Source organism: Hippopotamus amphibius, chromosome 12 (genome assembly GCF_030028045.1).
Source record: "Hippopotamus amphibius kiboko isolate mHipAmp2 chromosome 12, mHipAmp2.hap2, whole genome shotgun sequence".
Taxonomy (NCBI): Eukaryota; Metazoa; Chordata; class Mammalia; order Artiodactyla; family Hippopotamidae; genus Hippopotamus; species Hippopotamus amphibius.
This window is the reverse complement of record NC_080197.1, coordinates 19,357,388-19,378,315: the sequence shown is the minus strand read 5'-3', so window position 1 is coordinate 19,378,315 and position 20,928 is coordinate 19,357,388. Positions and strand designations below refer to the sequence as shown.

The 20,928-nt window shown below is 47.5% G+C and overlaps 1 protein-coding gene across 6 annotated transcripts in view; it reads right to left on the bottom strand.

The window, feature by feature from the left end:
* The window catches only part of CHD6 (chromodomain helicase DNA binding protein 6), a 202,145-nt gene that overhangs the window by 35,926 nt on the left and 145,291 nt on the right, over nt 1-20,928 (bottom strand). For all 6 annotated transcript variants that reach the window (XR_009048360.1, XM_057701375.1, XM_057701376.1 and 3 more), the window contains 8 exons: nt 17,287-17,451; nt 15,823-16,002; nt 14,662-14,772; nt 12,744-12,946; nt 11,858-12,057; nt 11,023-11,182; nt 5,137-5,226; nt 2,830-2,933 (listed from right to left, as the gene is read on the bottom strand). Coding sequence is in view for 5 of the 6 variants with exons in the window: in XM_057701375.1 (XP_057557358.1) it covers nt 2,830-2,933; nt 5,137-5,226; nt 11,023-11,182; nt 11,858-12,057; nt 12,744-12,946; nt 14,662-14,772; nt 15,823-16,002; nt 17,287-17,451 (1,213 nt within the window). In the remaining variant the exon portion in view is untranslated. The remainder of the gene's footprint in view (nt 1-2,829; nt 2,934-5,136; nt 5,227-11,022; nt 11,183-11,857; nt 12,058-12,743; nt 12,947-14,661; nt 14,773-15,822; nt 16,003-17,286; nt 17,452-20,928) is intronic.

The following is a 20,928-nucleotide window of genomic DNA, read 5'->3' as shown; positions in this document are numbered from 1 at the left end:
TGGTCATGGGGGCTTGAGGCCAGGTCTCCCATTTCTGTGAGGGTACTCAAAATCCAGTCCCTCTGAGCTTTCAGCTCTGCTTTAAGTGACCTCTCATTTGGGGATTTTCCTTTATTTCTTTCAAGTTCAGCTAGGCGGTTTAACATAGCTGTCATAATTCACCGAGGCTTTCTACGTCCTTGTGTGTTGGGGTCGGGGAGGGAGAGGAAGTGTATAAACTGTCTGCCTTGCTGCTGGGACTTAATTATCACCAAAGGAAGACACAGGGTCAACAGGCTTTCCTGCACACACCAAGTTCAGGTGCTCTGACATTTGACTGCCTCCAGCAGCCCGTCTTCTTCTGGGTTCTTTCCAAAACTAGATTAAACCAAGTTTCAGTTGCACTGTGGTGCGCTGCACTTAACAGAGAGGTCACACGGTTCCTCTTCTCATTTCAGAGCCGAGTTCTAGCCCTGCACAGTCCAACAGAGGAGCCACATACGGCTACTTAAATTTGAACCAATTAAAATTACATAAAATTAAAAATACAGTTGCTCAGTTGTATTAGTAGCATTTCAAGTGCTCAAAAGCCACACGCAGCGAGTGGCATCTGTAGAGGACAGTGTGGAAACGGGGCACTTCCGTCACCAGTAGTTCTACTGGACAGCACTGCTCTAGCCTAACCTCTGGCTTTTCACATTTTAATTGACGTATAGTTGATGTACAATATTGTTAGTTTCAGGTGTACACCACAATGATCAGACATTTAAATACGTTATGAAATGATCGCAACAATAAGTCTAGTAGCGATCTGTCCCTGTGTAGAGTTAATACAGTATTATTGACCATACACTTTATGACTTTTTTTTTTTTTTTTTTTTGACTTTTTTGTAACGAGGAGTTTGCACCTCTAGATCCCCTTTACCTATTTTACCCACTAACCCACTTCCCTCCCTCCGGCAACCACCATTTTCCTCCCTGTATCTATAATTGCCTGCTTTGTTTTGTATGTTCACTTGTTTTGTTTTTTAGTTTCCACATATAAAGTGAGGTCACGTAGCATTTATCTTTCTCTGCCTGACTTATTTTGCTTGGCATAATACTCTCTAGAGCCATCCATGTTGTTGCATATGGTGAGATTCATTCTTTTTTATGCTCAAATAATATTTCATTGTATATATATATACACCACATCTTCTTTATCCATTCATCCATTGATGGATTCCATATCTTGGCTATTGTAAATGATGCAATGAATATATCTTTCTGGATTAGCGTATTTGTTTTCTTCGGGTAAATATACAGAAGTGGAATTGCTGGAATGCACTGTAATTCCATTTTTAATTTTTTGAGGAACCTCCACACTTTTCCACAGTGGCTGCACCAATTTACAATCCTATCAGAAGTGCACGAAGGTTCCTTCTCTCCACATCCTCGTCCACACTTGTTCTTCGTTGTCCTTCTGATGCTTCTGGGTCACCAACCGGGGGACATGGGTCCCGCTATGCTGCACCTCCGCCTCTCCTGTCTTGTTGTGGCTCCTTCCTTACATCTTCATTCCTGGAAAACCTTTGCTGCTCGTCCTCCGGTCATCCTCAGAGGCACCTGCTCCGCGAGCAGCTGTAACTTCTGTGTGCCCGTGGGAGGAGGTGAGCTCAGGACCTTCCTATTCTGCCAAGTTGATCCCGACTCCCCCCCACCAGAGGTTTGACAAAGGCCTCTCAACAGCACCAGACCTCCCAAAGCCTGCGTTTGTAACACCAGGATCTATGTTTTGAAGGGATTCCTCATTAAAATAGGTACATGCATGGCTGTTGTATGAATACTACAGGTTGGCCTGCAAATGTTGAAGAATTCTACTCACAGGGCATGTGTTAGAAAAGTTAACCTTCCAAAGGCAGAGGACTAAGTGAAAGCACCAAGCACCTGTTATACACTAACCACTGTTCTAGGTCTCCCTCTTAGACTGTCTCATTTAATCTTCAAACAAGCCTCCAGGTTGGCTGTCCTGATACTCTCCCCAGTGTACAGGTGAGGAAACAGGTCACAGAAGTTTATGACTTGCCCAAGGTCACAGATTTAGTCAGTAGCAGAGCTGGCAGTGAAAGCCAGGTACACCTAACTCTTCCCACTTTAACCCCTGCTCTCCAGTTCCAAACTGTGGCTAATTCACTTGGCAGGGAAGGTGTGTACTAGGCACACTACAGTGAATAGTATCTGGGACTTTCATTATTCGTTTTAACAGGTGGCTGAAAGCAAGGGCAGGTGCTTAGAACAGGGCCAGAAATGAAGAAACAGGACATTTCAGTTTTTCCAAGCTATTCAAAAACCTCTCCCAGTCCCCTCTGGTCTCTAGGTTACCACATTTTAAAAAAAGGATGTCTATGCCATCTACTATTCTAAAATTTTTATACCAATAGGGCAAAACACACATACTAGGAATAGGTACACTAGCTAGGATGACCTTAGAATTCTGCTACATGTGAAATACTAAAACCTAACATTTCCCCCACTTATTTACTGCTTCATTCAAGAAATTCTGGGGCCTACTATGTGACAGGCACTAGGCCAGACGCTGGGACCGTAAGCATGAACGAGAGCGGGCAGTCCCAGACATGACAGTGCGGGGAGGCTAGTGAGCAAGATACACACTGAACGAAGCCTCTGTGGCCGCAAAGCCACAGGGCCGCCCTGACCCTCACACTCGCTGTATTTTCATGACTCACACATTCACCTGGCCGGATTCCTGAGAGGGCAGGGGCGAAGCTTTCTTTTCTCTCTTTCTAAGAGAGACATGCAACAGGCCTATGGAATGTTCAGGGAAGAGAACATGCCCACTGAAATACACACCGTGCTTGAACACGCCAATCAGCAGGGACTTGTCGGCCTCGGCATCCCACCAGTCCACGGGGATCTCCACGTAGTCCACGTCGGGCAGAGGCACGTCCAGCTCCCTGCGGAAGGAAGCGCGTGGACTCAGAGTGCCTTCCGCACAGACAGAAAACAACACACGAACTGAACCCTGATACCAAGGCCTGAGCCCTGGTACTAAGCCCCATCCCTGGCTGCACGCTTAGAAGCTGAAGTAACAGCCACTGGGAGGATTCAGACAGCTGGGGGCCGAGGTATCTTAACCAGGGCTCTGCGCTCAGTTTACACAGGGAGCTACGTCAGCAGATGTGCTTGACGTTCAGGCTCCACTTGGACTGAACGATGCAGGATCTGAAAGCACCTCATGGAGAACACATCTCCAGTCAGTCTGGGGTGGGGCTGTGGGCTCTGTGTGTGTGAAGAGGTTCTAACGTGCATCTTCGGTTGACAACCACAGCAAAAGTTGGTTACGTGAAGGCAGAACACCCCGTAAGTGTCTGAATTCACACATGATCAAATGCTGAAAAGCGCCCAGATCACCTTGGTTAACAGGCAGAGATCTCAGGCGCTACTGGAGAACAAGCTAGTCTGCACTGCTGCACATGGGGATGAAGAGTGCCTTTTTCAGAGGCCAGGAGCCACAGCAGGAGGCACTTCTTGGCAAGGGTCTGAGAACAGTCTGCTGGATCAAACTTCTGGCCAAAAGGATGAACACAGCTCACCCCAGGGAGCAGACACGAAGGGACTGGCCTCACTCTGAGTTTCTGTCCATGTGCTGAGAGCTCACGTGGACCCTTAGCTAACTGGCTTTATTTGAGCACCGTCCTTACTCTTTGAAGGCTCTGGGGTCTGGGGCAGGACATCCACCTGTATGGCTCCTCTCTCCAACCTCCCAGCTGCCTGGGATGGTTCCCCTGCCACAGCTGGTTTCTTCTTCCATCAGGTTCTTTAATTGTGACACAGGGCTTGCCTGCCCCTTGCCAGGCCCAGCTCTGCCTGTGGGGGCAGGGCTCCCTGGCCCCCACCTCTCCAGGCAGCGCTCCCTCTCTGGCTCCACTGCAGGGCCCACTGCTCTGCCTGCGTGGGGCCACGGGCTGAACAACTTTTGGGGATGAGCTGAGACTCATTCCTCATGGCAGTTTCTCCACAGTAAGGCATTTAACATGAACAGGACCAGGGATAGCTGAGACTGAGAAAAGCAGAGGACAGGAGGGAAGAGGGCAGCCAGTGTTCTACTAACTTCCCTCCATCCACGTATCTCAGAAAGCACGTGATGGGGGGATGAGATATAAATAATCAGGTTGAATTCTGCTGCATGTACATGACTCACAAATTGAACCTTTTTTTTTACGAAAACACCCAACCTCCCTATCCTTACTAGAAATGCCCACAGTAACTACCAAAAGCATATCAAGTAGTAACAGTCAACGCGGTGACTGCTCCTAATTACAGAATGCCTCAAGGGTAGGACTGTCACTGCCCTTCACTCCCTCTCCTTCTTGAGTGCTCCTGTGACCACTTAAGCCATCAGCACTGCCCAAAGGAAAGTAAGAGAAAGAAGAAACCATGGCCCCAGGGAATCGCAAAGCAAAGTTCAAATACCAACACATGCGGTGTCCCCTGGGAACGACCAGTGTTGCACGGGGCCAGAGCTAACTGCAGATCTGGGGAAGGTGAAGGAGGCGTCTGGGGAACACACTTATCCGCTGTGACTCTCTGACAGCCCAATCGAGCGGCAGCTGGGGGCTCGGCAGCCTCTTTCCAGCCAACCCTGGGATACTCCCACTGGATTCTACAGCTTTGGAAACCCTAGCTTACAAAAGCAAGGCACAACACACCAAACGCGTGGCACAGTGTTAGTGATACGACTAGCAGAGAAAGGAGAACCACTCAAAGACAGAAGAGGACTAAGGCCAAGAGTGGGACTCTGAGTAAAGCTTTCAGTCCACACCTGCTGGATCAGGTGCCACTAATACCTAAATGACACTTATCCAATAATGATTAGTTAAGGTAGAGAAAGGACTGTTTTAAAAGCAATTTTACAACACTACTGGGGGAAAAACCCAACTAAGAACCTCACCAAGAGCTGTGTTTTTAAGCAATTGTTATCTCCTTTATTTCACTCGTAGGTGGCCTGGCTGAATCATCCTCACTCCACCTGCCTGCTTTACCAGGAACTGGCCCTGGGCGGGAGGGAACACGGGTCCCTTGAAACACAGGCAGGTTAATTCATTTCCCTCAACAGGCACTTTATGGCAATTTTTGACCACTGGGAGCTAAGGTTACCTGGCCGGAGTTCCTTCAAATGCTTTATCGGCTGCTTCTCCCAGTATTTCAGCTTTTAGGTAGTACAGCATCCGCACTCGCAAAAGTACCCTATGAAAGGTGAACACAGCAATGAAACACGTTAGAACCCACGAGCTGCCCGTGAACGGCCATCCCCAAGCTGACCCTTGGGGAATTCTGGGCACTGCCAGGTCGTTAGGGCTATGACATTATATGTGAGAAAGCAATAAAAAACAAAACACTAGGTATTAACGGCAGAAATTATTGTGATCAGCCCCGTTTCACACAAGAACATGAATCTCATCCGTCACCTGTTAAGGCCACCCTGTGGGCCATGGCAGGGAGGGGTGCAGCAGAAACACAGCATCTCTCCTGATCCTTAAGAGGACTCACCCCGTCCACACAGCCACAACAACCTCTCAGGCAGAGCTGCCTTTCAAGAGGCTCGTTACTAGTTTTCTAGTTTAGTGATGAGTGAGGTACACTGACAGGTGCTGTCTTCAAACAGTTTCACTTGCGCATAATTACACGAGTATTTCACAGTCTTTTTCATGGCAATAATGCCAGGGAGCAACCCCATCTTCTCTCCTGTGATTCGGCGGGGACCACACTCAGGCTCCATGGGAAAGGCCGGCGTGTTTGAGACGAGGTAATTAAGTATTTGCTGGGCAACCAGTGTGCCCTGCACTGTGCTGGTAGCGTGAGTACGTAACGAAAGGAAGCGTTCATTTAACCCTGTTCTTGAGGAGCCTACAACGGTCCAATTGTGAAATGAGCCCAACCATGAGAGCATCAGAGCACAGCAGATGGCCGTGCGGGGTCAGGGGAGGGCGGCTCAAGGTATGCAACACCTGGGGTAAAAGCAAGCACGGGCACAGAGACGGCGACCACGTCTGAGCAGTTGCTGCAGTGAGGGTCACGACAGCACCTGTCACTGGCTCCACACCTGGCAAGAATGAGGGCTAGCGACTACAGCAGAAGCCTGTTCACACGCACTTCTAGAAGGGCTGCTCTCCGCGGACGCAGTGTAGAGAGAAGAGAACACAAATAGTACGTAAACACTACTTTAGAGAAGATAAAAGGAGGCTGTGCGTTCCCACTGCTGGCCCTGCAGAGCTTCTCTCAAGAATCGGTGAAGGGCGGTCACCTCTGGAGAGGGAAACGGGGGCACTGGAGTGGGAGGGAAATTTACTTTTGATAAAAAACATTTTTTTAACATATGTATGTATTACTTATTAAAAAGGTGTTAATAATGAAGGGTTGAGGCCTCTAAAAAAGCAGCTTCTTAGATCTGGGTAGGAAGTGCCGCTGTGGCTTCCGTTGTAGGTGGCGACATAAAAGCTAAAACTTTCAGGTGGGAAAGAACCTTTACTTATCTGGCACACCACTCCTTAGCCCAGCTATCAAGTCAGTTTCAAGATGTTTTTTCAAAGCTCAGAGAACGAGAACTCTAAGAATTTGCAATCGTGGGCTTCCTAGGTGGCGCAGTGGTTAAGAATCCGCCTGCCAATGCTGGGGACACGGGTTTGATCCCTGCTCCAGGAAGATCCCACATGCCGCAGAGCAACTAAGCCCGTGCACCACAACTATTGAGCCTGCACTTTAGAGTCCGTGAACCACAACTACTGAGCCCATGTGCTGCAATTACTGAAGCCCACGTGCCTAGAGCCTGTGCTCCACAACAAGAGAAGCCACGGCAATGAGGAGCCCATGCACCACAACGAGGAGTGGCCCCCACTCACCGCAACTAAAAGAAAGCCCGTGCACAGCAAAAAAGACCCAACACAGCCAATAAATAAATAAATAAATTTATTAAAAAAAATTTGCAATCGTGATCCTTCTGCCTGGCTGGCAGTAGCTGACAGCCTGCTTAGCAAGAACTGGAAAGAGGGTGTCTTAGGTACAGGATTCCTGCCCGCATAGATCTACCTCAATCAGAGGAAGGTTTCCGGAAGATTAAGATACAGCTGTTTCTAGTTCTCCAAAGAGAGGCAAAGTGTTGATATTTGGTAGTATCTATAGCACAGGAGAACAGAACTGAAAGCCAATAGTATCCACCTACACTGCAAATGAGAGGCAAATCAACTCAGAAGACAGACGGACAACTCCTCTTAGAGAGCCACTTCCTCCCAGACTGAGATGATAACCCAGTTGGCCTCTGAGCTCACAGGGAAGGAGAGCTGGAACTGGTCTGTGACACCCTTCACGTCAGCTAAACAAAACCTATTAATATTTTTGGGTGGCAGTACTGCCTTTTCTTTCATCTCTTTTTCTAAAAAACTATTCTCTTGATATGAAATATGCTTCCAGAAAGTACAGTTTGCATAAATGTACAGCTTGACGAATTTCCACATACTGAATGCATGTGTGTATCCAGTATCCAGATCAGGAAACAGAACATTTCCCCAGAAGGCCCCCTGGTATTCCAGTCACTATACCCACCTCGAACAGATAATCACTGTCCTGACTTCTCAGAGCTTAGATTTGAAGCAGTTGCTTTTAACATTTTAAAGTTCTTTTGATAACAACTTCATGCCCCTAAATACTATACGTACCCCTAACAATAGCAAACAACGCTTTGCGTTCTATGTAGGAACTATTATCCTCATTTTAAAACCACTTAATTCACCTGCAAGTAAGTAATAGGGTCAGGATTCAAATCCAGGCAGTCCTGACTCCAGAGCCTGTCTTGACCCTCATCTGATACTGGGGTGCCAGTAAATTTGCTAATTAAAAAGCCTACAATTCTAGAAGCTCACAGTTATGCTGAAGAAATTCTGCCTGTTCTCTGCTGCACCTCAGGACAGAACCAGGACCCAAGATCAAAAGGTGGAAGATTCAAGGAAGCAGATTTTTAGATTTAATACACAGAAGGACAATCAATTAGAATCACCTGGTAATCAGATGAGCCTTGCTGAGAATTGGTAAACCCCCATCACTAGGAAAGCTCAGGCAGAGGCTGCAGGACTCCCTGTCGGGACACTGCCCACAGAACTCCCACGCTGAGTGGGAGGACCTGCAAGGCCCCTGCGGGCTAGGAGTCTCTGGGTCTCGCTGAGCCAGAACTAAAGAGGACAGTGCTCTCCATCAGATTCAGATTAATAAACTGCAGCCTGCTTCTTCAAACCCCGAGAAGCGCTTTACTGCGTTACCCTTTACTCCTGGGGTAAGGCGTGCACTCAGGAAAGACCCTGGGGCTGGCGGTGAGGAACGCTAAGGGGTTTCTCAAAGGCCACAATCAGTGCTGCTCGTTGCCTGTGCAGGTGTCAGGCTCCCCAGCTTGGCCTGTTCTCAGAGCTCCAGACCCACATCTGCAGCTGGGGAGGGGGAGACAAATGTTGCTGTCGCAACTCAGGAGGGCAAAACCCAAGTCCTGAGTTCTGCTCTTCAGTGTTCACTGAGCATGATTCTGATTCTGTCGTGGTCACAAGCACTGCCACTGTCCAGCCTACGAGGCTCTCGGCCACGGAGTTGCCTGCTTTTTGTTTTTCTCACCACACACGATGGATTCTTCTTCAGTCACATCTCTCATATTTGACCCTTTCTCCCCAGTTTGACCGTCAGCACCCTAATCTAGGGCATCACAATTGATACTATGACAGAACTCTCCTAGTTGGCCATTCAGCTCCAGGTAAAGACCTACGCCATCTTGCAAATTATTACCAGATTAATTTTTCTCCCTCAATATCATTTTTTTAAGAACTTTTATTAAGATACAGTTGGCAGACAATAAACAGCATATACTTAGAGTGTACAATTTGGTGTCCCAATCTCCCAATTCATTCCCCCCTCAACCCGCCCTACTTTCCCCACTTGGTGTCCATATGTTTGTCCTCTACATCTGTGTCTCTATTTCTGCCTTGCAAACCGGTTGATTTGTACCATTTGTCTATAGTCCACATATATATGTTAATACACAATATTTTTCTCTTTCTGACTCATTGCACTCTGTATGACAGTCTCTAGGTCCATCCATGTCTCTACAAATGTCCCAGTTTGTCTACTAACTTTGGGTTTTGTTTGCTCTTCTTTCTCTAGTTTCTTTAGGTGTAAGGTTAGATTGTTTATTTGGGATTTTTCTTGTTTCTTGAGGTAGGATTGTACTGCTATAAACTTCCCTCTTAGAATTGCCTTTGCTGCATCCCATAGGTTTTGGATCGTTGTGTTTTCTTTGTCATTTGTCTCTAGGTATTTTTTGATTTCCTCTTTGATTTCTTCAGTGATCTCTTGGTTATTTAGTAGCGTATTGTTTAGCCTCCATGTGTTTCTGTTTTTTACAGTTTTTTTCCAGTAACTGATTTCTAACCTCATAGCGCTGTGGTCGGAAAAGATGCTTGATACGATTTCAATTTTCTTGAATTTACCAAGGCTTGATTTATGACCTAAAATGTGATCTGTCCTGGAGAATGTCCCACGTGCACTTGAGAAGAACATGTAATCTGCTGTTTTTGGATGTAATGTCCTATAGATATCTATTAAATCAAGCTGATTTATTGTGTCATTTAAAGCTTGTGTTTCCTTGCTAATTTTCTGTGTGGATGATGTGTCCATTGGTGTAAGTGGGGTGTTAAAGTCCCCCACTCTGATTGTGTTCCTGTCGATTTCCTCTTTCATAGTTGTCAGCATTTGCCTTATGTATGGAGGTGCTCCTCCCCAATGTCATTTTTTATCATGGCTCACTTGTTCAAGAAATAAGGTTGCTTAAATCCTGCAGCAGACTCCTCCGTGAGCCTGATGTACCAGGCCTCCCATCGAGGAGTTCTCGCCACTGCCAGCCTCCTTTCTGCTCCCACACGGTGACTCTGATTCAACCCCAGTGAACGTGCTACTGGTTGGGTCCTGCCCCAGCCAGGCTCTTCTATCAACAGTGAGTGCCCTTTAAGTCTCACTTGAGATGTACCGCCCCAAAGAGCTTGCACCTTTGTGTGTGGTAGTTTCTATGACAGTATTGGGCATGAGACCTATCTTCAAATATTTGGAGGAATGAAGGGAAAAGATTAGACTTTAGCTGTAAAGGAGAAAAAAACCACAGCCCAGCAACGACAGAACCATTAGGCTGATGTCACAGGGAGGAAGTAAAGACCTAGCAAAACATCTTAATTTACAGGATAAACTCTTTACAAGCAGAGGTGTGCAAGCTGAGGCCCTGTCACTGCCCACCAGGAATGCTGGGGAGGTAATGTAACTCTTGCATGGCCTAGGAAGCTGAGGTACGTGGTTTCCAAGGGTGCTTTTACTTCTAATAGACACAGCGTACAATGATGCAAGTATCCATGTGCAAACCGGTCACTGTTTTGTGGCTGGGTGCCCTAGCTCCCTAAAACTAAACTTCGTAAGAACAGTTTCATTTTCTATCGCTTTTTCCTTTATCTCTGCCAGCCCCATCCCAGCTATTAGCCTTGGAATATAAAGAATACTCTCTCAAATGCACGTCCACCAGACACTGGGAGGCCATACATGTCAAAGCAAATCAGAAGAGGAAGCACCCTGGCACTGGGGGGTGGGGGTGGGGCTGAGACTGGCGGCAACCAAGGCCAGTCTTCTGCTCTTGCTAACGTGCCCCGGGGGCAGAGGGAGGGAAAGGAACAGGAGAGCAAGCTGTGAGAGCACCAGCGTCCCCTGAGAGTCAGGTCAGAAAATCCTGTGCGAACTGCACTGGTAAGAGAGGCCTGGTTCTGAGGGAGAAGAGAGATGGTTAAAGGAGGTAGAAGGGGCTTCAACGTGAATGAGCCCTGATCCATCTTCGAGCACACAGCCTGCCTGCCTTTCCAGACCTTGCACGGTGGTACAGGGGCAGCAAGCGCCCTCCCGCAGCCCCTTCAGGGGTCCCGGAGGCCACAGTCAGAGTGGAGCTGCCCAGGCGTGGGGGAGGGGGGGCACACTCACTTGTTGCAGTGCTGTTTGAGGTGCTTCTTGTAGCCGTCATCATGCAAGACCACCTCGGGGTTGCAGGTGGCCAGCCAGTCTGCGTTCTTTAACTCTGGGAGCAGCAGCTGGTTCTTTGTTTTCTTCCCCTTCCTCCCTCGGGGGACCGGTGCGGACAACCCTGAGACAGAGAGGCAGGAAAGTGAGCCGAGGCGGCTTCCACGTAGCATCAGAACAGTGCTGCGCCAGGGCGGCAAAGAGGCAGTCGGGCCGTGCACAGTGGCCCTGGACGACAGGCCCTGCGCCTCAGCCCCCCAGGCAGGGACAGCGAGACACCCGGTCCTCTACTTAGTAACCCCCAGGACCATTCGGTCAGGCAGCAAGAATCTACACGTGCCCTGCAAGATCAAGAAAGGTGCAGCGGAACCTGTGCCCGTGGGGACCGCACAGCCAGGGAAAAGGAACGCTCGCCCTGAGACGTGAAGGCGCGCTGTGGCTCAGCACAGGGAAGGAGCAGCACAGGGAAATGCACAGACAGAGGTGGAACGGGGGTAGAGCATGCGTGTGAGTCCCCTGCTCAGAGAAGGAACCCCTAGTGACACCCAGGTTAGTGGGCAGGACTGGCATGCGGGGAACTTCAAGAGGGCCCAACTGCGCTTAAAATATCACAGGTAACACTGGATGATTCTGAGGGAGAGTGGAAATGGAAAAAATCAGCATCCTTTCCCACAGGGAGCTTTCTGAAATACACCCGAGAAAGCGATGTCCCCAAAGCACAGCAGTATGGACCAGCACGGAAGAGGGGAGGACGTCCACGGGGTCGGTGCTTCTCAGGGGCGGCCCTGCCAGCCCTCACCCGAGTGGTTCTGGAGGGTCTGGGCCTGCCCGTCTTTGGTAGGCGTGATCAGCTCCCAAATGAAACTCTTGATCTTCTCATCCCCCTTGTAGTGCTTGACACAGTACACCAGCAGGGCCCGGCAAATCATCTCCATGTCCTTCTCGTTCAGGTGCCACTTGAATCGCCCGTGAGTCAGGATGTCCTTCCACCGGCCCCAGCTGAGAGCGGAAACACAGAAGGGCGTCAGAGGGTGGAAGGACACTGCAGGAAAACAGGGGCCGCTGCTTCTCGTCCCCTGCTGGGCCTACGGAGCGCCCTGAGGATTTTGTCCTGAGAGACTCTCCGGGACTGCACACTGCAGCACACCAAATGGCACTGAGGGGACCTGGACTCTGGACACAGAGAGCTTCAAATGGCCACTAGGATGTTAAGAAGGGAGGGAAGAAAATGTCTGGAGTGAGGAATAAATGTGGAATTAAAACAGAGTCCAGCTGCAGTATTTGAAGGCAATGGTGAGCTCCCAGAAGCTAAACCCTCGACTTCTACCAGAGCCAGAGCCTTGCACGAATCATGCCTTAACTCGAACATCTGCTGTGCTGATTCCTTATATATCCTTGGGGGAAAAAGGCAGGAAATCAGTACCAGGCAGCAAACTCGTACCAGAGACCTGCTGTGACAAGCACATGAGGAACTCGCGGCACGCCTACAGTACAGCACTACAGACTGCAGTGACCGAGGGGGGCCGCAGGCAGAAGGCACAGGTCTCTCTTCTGCCAGCAGAGACCCTCCATCAGCCCAGACCCCAGACGTGAGGGGAGAGACGCACTGGACAAATCTCGGGGGCTGGACAATCAGGGGAAAACAATACCAACGCCAAGAACAAGCAGGCAGAGCTGATACCCACCCAAAGATGAGCAAGTTCTTCTCCACCCGGAAGCACTCGGCTCGGAGGTAGCGCCTGGTTTTGTCATTGAGGCGCCTGGACCTTGTGGGCCTCTCGTCAGAGTCACTGTCCAGCTCTGAGAACTCCATGAGCTCATCCTCCTCAAAAGAGTTGTAGTGTTTGGTCTGCTTCCTCACACGCGGGCGGTCGATCACTAAGCTCTCCTGGAAACAGAGAGGGCTGCTGGGGAGAAAGTCCCTCCTCTCTCCCATCACAACGCACGGGCAGGTCCTGCTGCCAGTCCTCGGGACACATTTGGGAAAAAACCGCCCCCATCTCGTCCTCCTGCAGGAAAGGCTCTTTCCAGCACACCTGCCGTGTCCACGACAAGCAGAGGGGACACTCTGGGGCTTGCTGAAGTTGGCTTGTTCCCCTGCCCCCAGTGCTGGCTGCCACTATCTGCTGGTTTTCCAGTCCTTCTAAAGGGGCCTGGGCAGGTGAGGCCACCCCAGCGCCAGAGTGGCCACCTCTTCTTGCCAAGAGAGATGGGAGTGGTGCACCCCAGCTGTCCTGCCCAGCACGCAGAGGCGGCCTGCGCTCTGGAGACAGGAGGAGTCGGAGAATTCCATCTGCTCAGCAACTTTCTGAGGATGAACACGAATTACTGCCGCCTCATTTTCTGGCTTCCACTGGCACCACTGACCTTCCGTCTTTCATGGAAAAGATAACCTCTAGCTCAGGAAACTCACCCATTCTGGCGGCTCCCTTGGCCACAACCGTCACCACTTCTCTGGTCTCCATCATTTCACATTTCTTGCCCCTCCCCCCACACCTCTTCCCACAGCTCAGCTGGGCTCCTGCATACTTGTCTATGCAGCCCAGGTGAATTCCTAGTGTCAGCCCTGCTTTGATCACCTCGCCTCGACCTTGGGCGCTCCAAGTGCTTCTTACTGTCTCAGGGCAAGAGTTTTTTCTTCCCCTTCTTGCCCACTGTCCTGCACACAAAATAACTTCCTGACTGTGACACTGTAAAATGCTAGAGAGAGGTTACTAAGGGGGCTGCAGAATCCTCTTACTAGGAGAAAAGAGGTTGGATTAAGCAACCTCTGGCGATCCTGCGGAAGAATGGTTAAGGCTGGGCGCTGGTTACTGAATCAGCTAGATGTAAGCAGGGACTGTCTCCTGGGTCTGTGAGTCCGTGAGAGGTCAACACTCACCCGAGAAGACAGGTGGAAAGAGATCATCCCGAAGGGAGGCGACTGGCTCAGAGATGGAGGTAAGGGAAACTAACTCACAATGGGCTGGGCAGCTACCTCCATCATCTTATCTCCAACTCTGCAAAGTGGGCGTCACCACCTCCTTTGTTCACATGCCTTTTTCCCCTTTCTCAGTGAGGTCAGGTACCTTGACCAAAGACATACACCTAGTCATTGGCACAGCCAGTATTCAAGCTCTGGTTTTATTCCAAAGCCATTCTCTTTTTCGTATTCAGAAATAGAAAAATTCAGGGTACTGAAAGAATGGAGATGAACCCAACAAACTTTTCTTCATCATGCTTTTTTCCTCTAATATTCATTACAGGTAAAGTGCCTTGCATAGGAAGTGATGAAATAGAGGAAAACAGTCACATGCCAAGGATAGGATGTTGGCTTGGGTCAGAGGGCTGATCTTGACCTGTCTGGCCAGTTCCAGTTCTAAGTGTTTTTATCGAATTTCCTAGGTACCAAGCAGACTGTATGCCCCATTAGGGTCATTTTAAATTATAATAGTTAACAATTCTCAAGCTCTATGTGCCAGGCATGTATCAAGCGGGTTACATACAGCATCTTATTTAAGAACTAACGTTCACAAGTAAATAATGGTTTTAGCTGGTAGGAATTTATGGTCCCATAAGACACCAGTGAAATGTTCAATATTCAAAATATTCTCAGTGTTGTACCTTCTCACTCTTTGCTTCAGTGTCCAGTTCAGCTATTTTAGCCCACTTCTGCCAAAAGTTTGGGTCATCTAAGGAAATATCTGTTCTGTTTCCTGAAGCCACAAAGCTAGCCTGTGAAGAAGAAAGAGCTGATAAACTGAACTTGAACACAATCAGTAAAACACCTATATGATCTCAAACGCACCAGAGACTCAAGTATATTCTCCATCCGCATTCAAATTCAAAACCCCTAACAGAGTTGTCAAAATGCAAGTGAAAATCTCAAAGCTATTCTTTTTAAACTTTATTTTAAACATTGGGTGAGGAAATTACAATTTCGACCAACAGGCTCATTTTTTGTAACTTAAACTTGGAAGCACGACAACCCCTGGGAGACAATGGCGACGTTATGTCCAGTTGCCCATGAAAGGGCTGATTCTTAAAACTTTCCTGGATATAGTTTTTCTTTCAGCTCACCAGTTCCCAAGTGTCCACTCTGGGAAAGGCCCTGGCTGGGCAGTATGAGGTGGACAGATGAGCTATGCCTCTAAAGCACAAAATGTCCCTGAAAAAAGCCCTCCCCCATAAGTCACCAAACAGGTGATTTAATCACACAGGTCACGAAGCTCATAGAGCCTGTGGCAAGGGAACCTGAGAGTGATCTGGTAAGTAGTCTGGTTAGCTGAATTCTAAATCCAGTGACTTGACAGGCAGAGGAAAGAGGCACCTAGACTAGAAGCTGGGACTCTTGAATAAAATCTCTCGTCTCATGAAACGAACAAAATACTTGCTTGAGATTGAGGAATGCACTGTTCACTGGAATTTCAACTCCCTGATACTGATCAAAGAGTGCTCTCCAAAGGAATTGGGATGACCATTCAGGGGTTTTGGAGCAGTCTCTGCGAACAGTGAAGAGTGCAAACTGCAAACCCAAGCATCCATCCCGCTCGCTGAAGATCAGCTCCTAGGATTTGGAGTGGTGATTTCTTGTACAGCTTCTGACCCACTGTCCAAACCCCCTCTAAGAACCTGCATCTTCAGGGTGGCACACAGAACAGGCGTATAGCCAGACAATCTTGATGGTTTGCATTACAGACAAATAGAAGCCTGGCTGATAAGGGTCAAAGAATACTTTTCTTTTCACTGCCACCCCATGTGGGCTCTTCAGAGAAGGCCCCATACCTTGGCAAACGTGGATCCTTTCCCCTCAGACTGGATGGTGATGGTGTGGGTTCTTCTCTGCAGAATCTGGTCTATGTCTTCTTCACAGAACTTGGAGCCTTCGTCTTCCTCATCCATTAAGGCACCATAAGCACCTTTCCGGAGCAAGTCCTCTACCTCCATTTTTGAAAGCTGCTGTACCTGGACAAGGTCACCAAAGACTACTCACAAAGTGGGAAATGCACAGGAGAAAAAGAGCCTCAAATCTGACCTTCATGATTCAGTACCCAGTTCCTCCACTAACTGCACAGGTCAGAAGAATAAAGACATGAGCACCAAGCTTTAGAAAATGAAAACCCATATAAAGATGCTCAAGAGAAAGATGGGGAGGAGGGCAGGCAGACAATGCTCTACAGGCAGCTCTGGAATAAAACCCAGCACACGACCGAGTGGCCCTAACATTCTTCAGGATGCTGGTTATTGTCAAATGTCACAAAGCATTAAAACTATGCACCACTGAAGAGAATATATGTAACGTTTAGTTTACATTTCAGTTTGAGTCTGTATCTTTAAAAACCTCCAGATGTACCAAACAAGCTAAGAATAATGATTTATTCATTATTAAATAAATACAATAGTATTGGAAATGATGTCATTTCTTAACTAAAGAAAGGATCCCACGCCAGGGGTGATCTTCTCAACTGCTCGCTGAAAACAGGAAATGGGAGTTCAAAACACCCTTTCCTGGTTCTAATTAAGAATCTGGTTCTCTTTATATCAATTGCAGGAGGGAATTTCATGACTCCCAGCACTGGTAACTTGAAGTATTACACTTAGCAACCAATGCATAGCTAAGAGGATATAGAACATCTGGACTAAAGACAACTCACTTAGAAGGGCCAGAGATTAAGGAGATATGCTGCTTAGTTTGCCTGGACTTTAATACAACTCAAGAATCTTAGCAGCAATTTTTATCCCCTCTAGAGGGGGAGAAAAGGATTTTATTAGCTGCCATATTTCAAGGTGATCATTCATTCACTGATTCATTCATTCACTGACCATCACGCACTGGAAATCTTTTAACACGCCAAGAACTGTTAGGGGCGCTGGGCAGGATAAAAGCGCTCACCTTCAGAGAGCTCAAAGTCTGTGGCATGAGAGAAAGCACGGTGACAACAGATAATTTAGAGCTGAGTGTGAAGATCAGCTGACTTCCAGCGGGTCATGTTTAAAAGCCTGTTTATTGAAACGTTAGCATCCTACCACCGAACTGTGTCTATGGATTCCTTTACCCACCTACGAAATGCAGAGACCTGACCCTGAATTACTGTCCATTGTAGGGAATTACCCATCAAAGATGTGCGGCCTGATTCAACGTAATGAAAGGGAATCTTAAAACAGCTGCAGGAATAAAGAATTCAGGGAGGCCCCGGGCTGCGTGATAAATTCTTCTTCAGGCTCGAGAGCAGGTACTGGCATACTCACTCCATTCGTGCTGCCCTTTCGGTTGATGTCCTGCAGGACAGCCTTGTCCAGACCCAGCTTCAGGCTGGCCTTGTCAAACATTTCCCGCTCGTAGGAGTTCCGCGTAATGAGACGATACACCTTCACGGCTTTACTCTGGCCTATCCGGTGACATCGGGCCTGAGCCTGGGAAGGAAGGAGGGTCACACACATTGTGTCACCAGACAATGGCGGCAGCCCAAGGAACAGGGAAACACTTATATCTGATGTGGTGTCAGTGGCTGGCTCTCACAGTTACGAGTCATGGGACTGATTCTGGAATAGACTTCACTCCAATGCCAGCTGCCGCTTCGAAAACACCCATTTCACTGCCCGTTTCTTATGAGGGGCTGCTGTGTGCGGGGGTAAAGTGATGAGAAGGACCTGGCCTCCTACCCTCCCCTGCCTGTGGTCTGAGAGCAGGCACTCACTCCCAGGATTCCGTCCTGCTCTCTGGGCAAATGTCTCACTCAGAGCAAGCAGCACCACTTAAGTTTTCTCATTTTGCTATAGAAATTTTCATACACAGATTAAAGTATGAGCACTTCTTATGGTCACTCTCGCTTCATCTCTGCTATGCCTCTACCCTCCAAGATTTCGCTGAAGCAAACCCTTGGCATCGTATTAGTTCATCCTCACATATTCCAATACGTATTTCTAAGTATAAGGACACCTGTAAGATGTATTACCATTGCTGTATTTCAAAAAATTAATACTAAATACTTGCTATCTGGTCAGTGTTCCAATTTCCCTGCTTATCTCTCTATTTTTTTTTAAGTTTGCTTGTTTGGATTAGGATCCAAATAAAGCCCATGCATATAATTGGTGTCTATGTCCCTGCCTTTGATCTCTCCTTTTTTCAAATACAACTGATTTGTTGAAGAGACCAGGTATCTGTCCTATAGTTTCTTCCAGGCTCCAATTTGCCGCCTGCACTTTGGCTGTGTCACTGAATAGATTCCTCTGTTCCCTTTATTTGCCCAGACGCGTTACCTTCTGCAAGTGTATTTCATAGGTGCTGTATAAATTTCCATCAAAAGGTACATGAGGTCTGGTTGTCTTTCTTTCGAACTGATCATTGCCTAGATCCATTATTTCATTAGGGGTTGCAACTCCCCTCAGCAATTGTTTGGCTACCCTGATGTACAGTTCACATGGGAGAGACAAGCTAAATGTCTGATTCTGTCTCCTTATTTAGTCAGTTTCCAAATGAACATCCTCCAAAAGTGACTAATGAAGATTTTCATGATTAGCTTTTTAAGGAATACAATGAAAGTACGCATTTAAATAATATATGCGCTATTTGTTACTGCATTGCTGTTATTATTTTTAATGCTGTTCAAATATGGCCTACGGCAACCTCTTCAAGCTGGTTCCTAAGTTCTTTTGACATGATTTAGTCAAATATGGAAAGAAGGAAAACTAGAAAACATCCTGGTATTATATTTGGAGGTATCAGTATGAACTCACGGGGTGTGTGTACACGTACATACACATTGGTAAAGAACAGGATATGGATATGTCTGTATTTATGTTTGTATGTTATATCAAAGACCAGCAGTCTCTGACAGCTCCCTTACTTTCTGGTATGACAACGTGTTCCATGCTCCCATTGTATACTTCCTGCTCAGACCTGGATTCAGCCCTTTTTTCAAGGAGTCCGAGAGCTTCCTTCAGTGGGAAGTGGCAATGGAGACAACAGTCCAGATGCTCTAAGGATGCTCCCTGCCACTAGGTTGGTCACCGCTCCTGGGCCTCCTCAGTGGGCAAAAGTAGGAGAGAGAGAGAGTGTGTGTGGGGGTATGTGTGTGTGTGCATGTGTGTATGTACCATCATATGCACACATACAACAAAATATGTCATGAGATCACACTGATACTTTTAATTCACATTTGGGACGACGGGATTTTAACTTCATTAACCACACATCTGTATCTCTTTTCATCCACGTCGAAATGCTCAGTTCTCAACCTTGCCAATATCATTCCTCATTTGATTTATCCTGCGATATGTAAAATATCGGAAAACCAGCAGCATTATGACCCCCCACCCCCAACATAATGACTGAAAACAATGTAAGGTTTACTGCCCTCCCACCCTGGGGTGTATCCCACGAAGCATGGACAGACTTCAGTGTTTTAAACACGCACGTGCAGACAGGTTTCCTTTTCACAGCGGCAGGGTCAGCAATTCTAGAGCAGTTCTAGAAAGCTGTGTGATCTACGACTGAGCAAATGAGTAAATACACTGAGGGTAACAGCAGTCAGGGTTTTCACTGCTGAAAAAGGAAGTTATGGGAAGAAGAAAAACTAGAACAACTCTGTGGCATTAGAATGGATTTGGAGGTATCAGTATTAACTCATAGTTAGGTGTGCACATATGTGTATACAACCACGCATAGACATGAATGTGTGTATTTATATATTTATGGAGACATGCATGTATATACACACATATACATGTGCCATGTATATTCATTCCCAGTGTGTGTGTGTATTCCAGCTACGTCCACTGAGAGGGCCTAGAAGCAATGGCATCTCAGTAGCAAAGAACATAACGAACTCTCAGATCTTGGTTTCTAAATTCCGTTCTTTATAAAGAGAACAAGGCACATTAGAAAAATGATTAATTCCAGGGCCAGGGTAGTCAAAGTAAAGGATGAGCCTGAAACATATACTGTGTTGGAATGTCAAGAAGTACTTAAAGAACGCTGGGGACACCTCAAAATAACACCAGAAACCAAAGAGGCTGCCACCGGCTAGGTCCAGGATTATCTGAACATCCAAGTGAGTATCGTATGGAACATGACCCACTGAATAAAAGAAGAACCCATGAGTGCATACTGACATAAATAAACTAATGGGAGAAAAGGGAAAACTCTTCCTCAGAGCAGAAAGTAACTAACAAATGTAGGATGACTGTGAGAAAATCACCACTTTGCAACCATCACAGTGATGACTGATCCAGGCAAAACTAATCAACGGAAACTAAAGCCAGTGGGTGAAGCTCTGATGAGGAGCAGGGTATTTACACAGTCTCACAGAGTCTCTCCAAAGTTACTCACTAATTTCAAAGGGAATGACAGCAACCTCACAGGGGAGAAATCCGGCAGACGCCTCTAACTACGCTCAAAGTGCTTACTGTCAGCAAATGGACATCACGTTCCTCTTGACGTGACACACTGAGAAGGACGTATCACTCAGAGCTGTCACTCAACCTGAACCCAATCCTGAGGAAATACAAACATAAAGCAAGGGCCCAGCTATGAAACACCCAGCCTGTACCCTTCAAAGACATCAAGGTCGTGAAAGGGAAAAAAAGATCACGGCATTGACCCATTGAAGAAGACTGAAGAGGCATGAGACCTAAATGAGGTGGGTGACCCAGGTTTGAGTCCTGGGGGAATAGCAACTATGAGGAATGTGGGAAGAAATGATAAAACGTGAGCATGGATGGTAGACGGGGACACTGTTCTTGTTTCTCGATTCTGAGAACTGAACTGTGGTTATACAAGGGAATGTCCTTGAACTCAGGAAATACACACTGAAGCACTCGGGACAACTTACTCTCAAACGGTTCAGACAAAAAGTGGCGTGTGTGTGCACGTGCATGCGTGTGCATGTG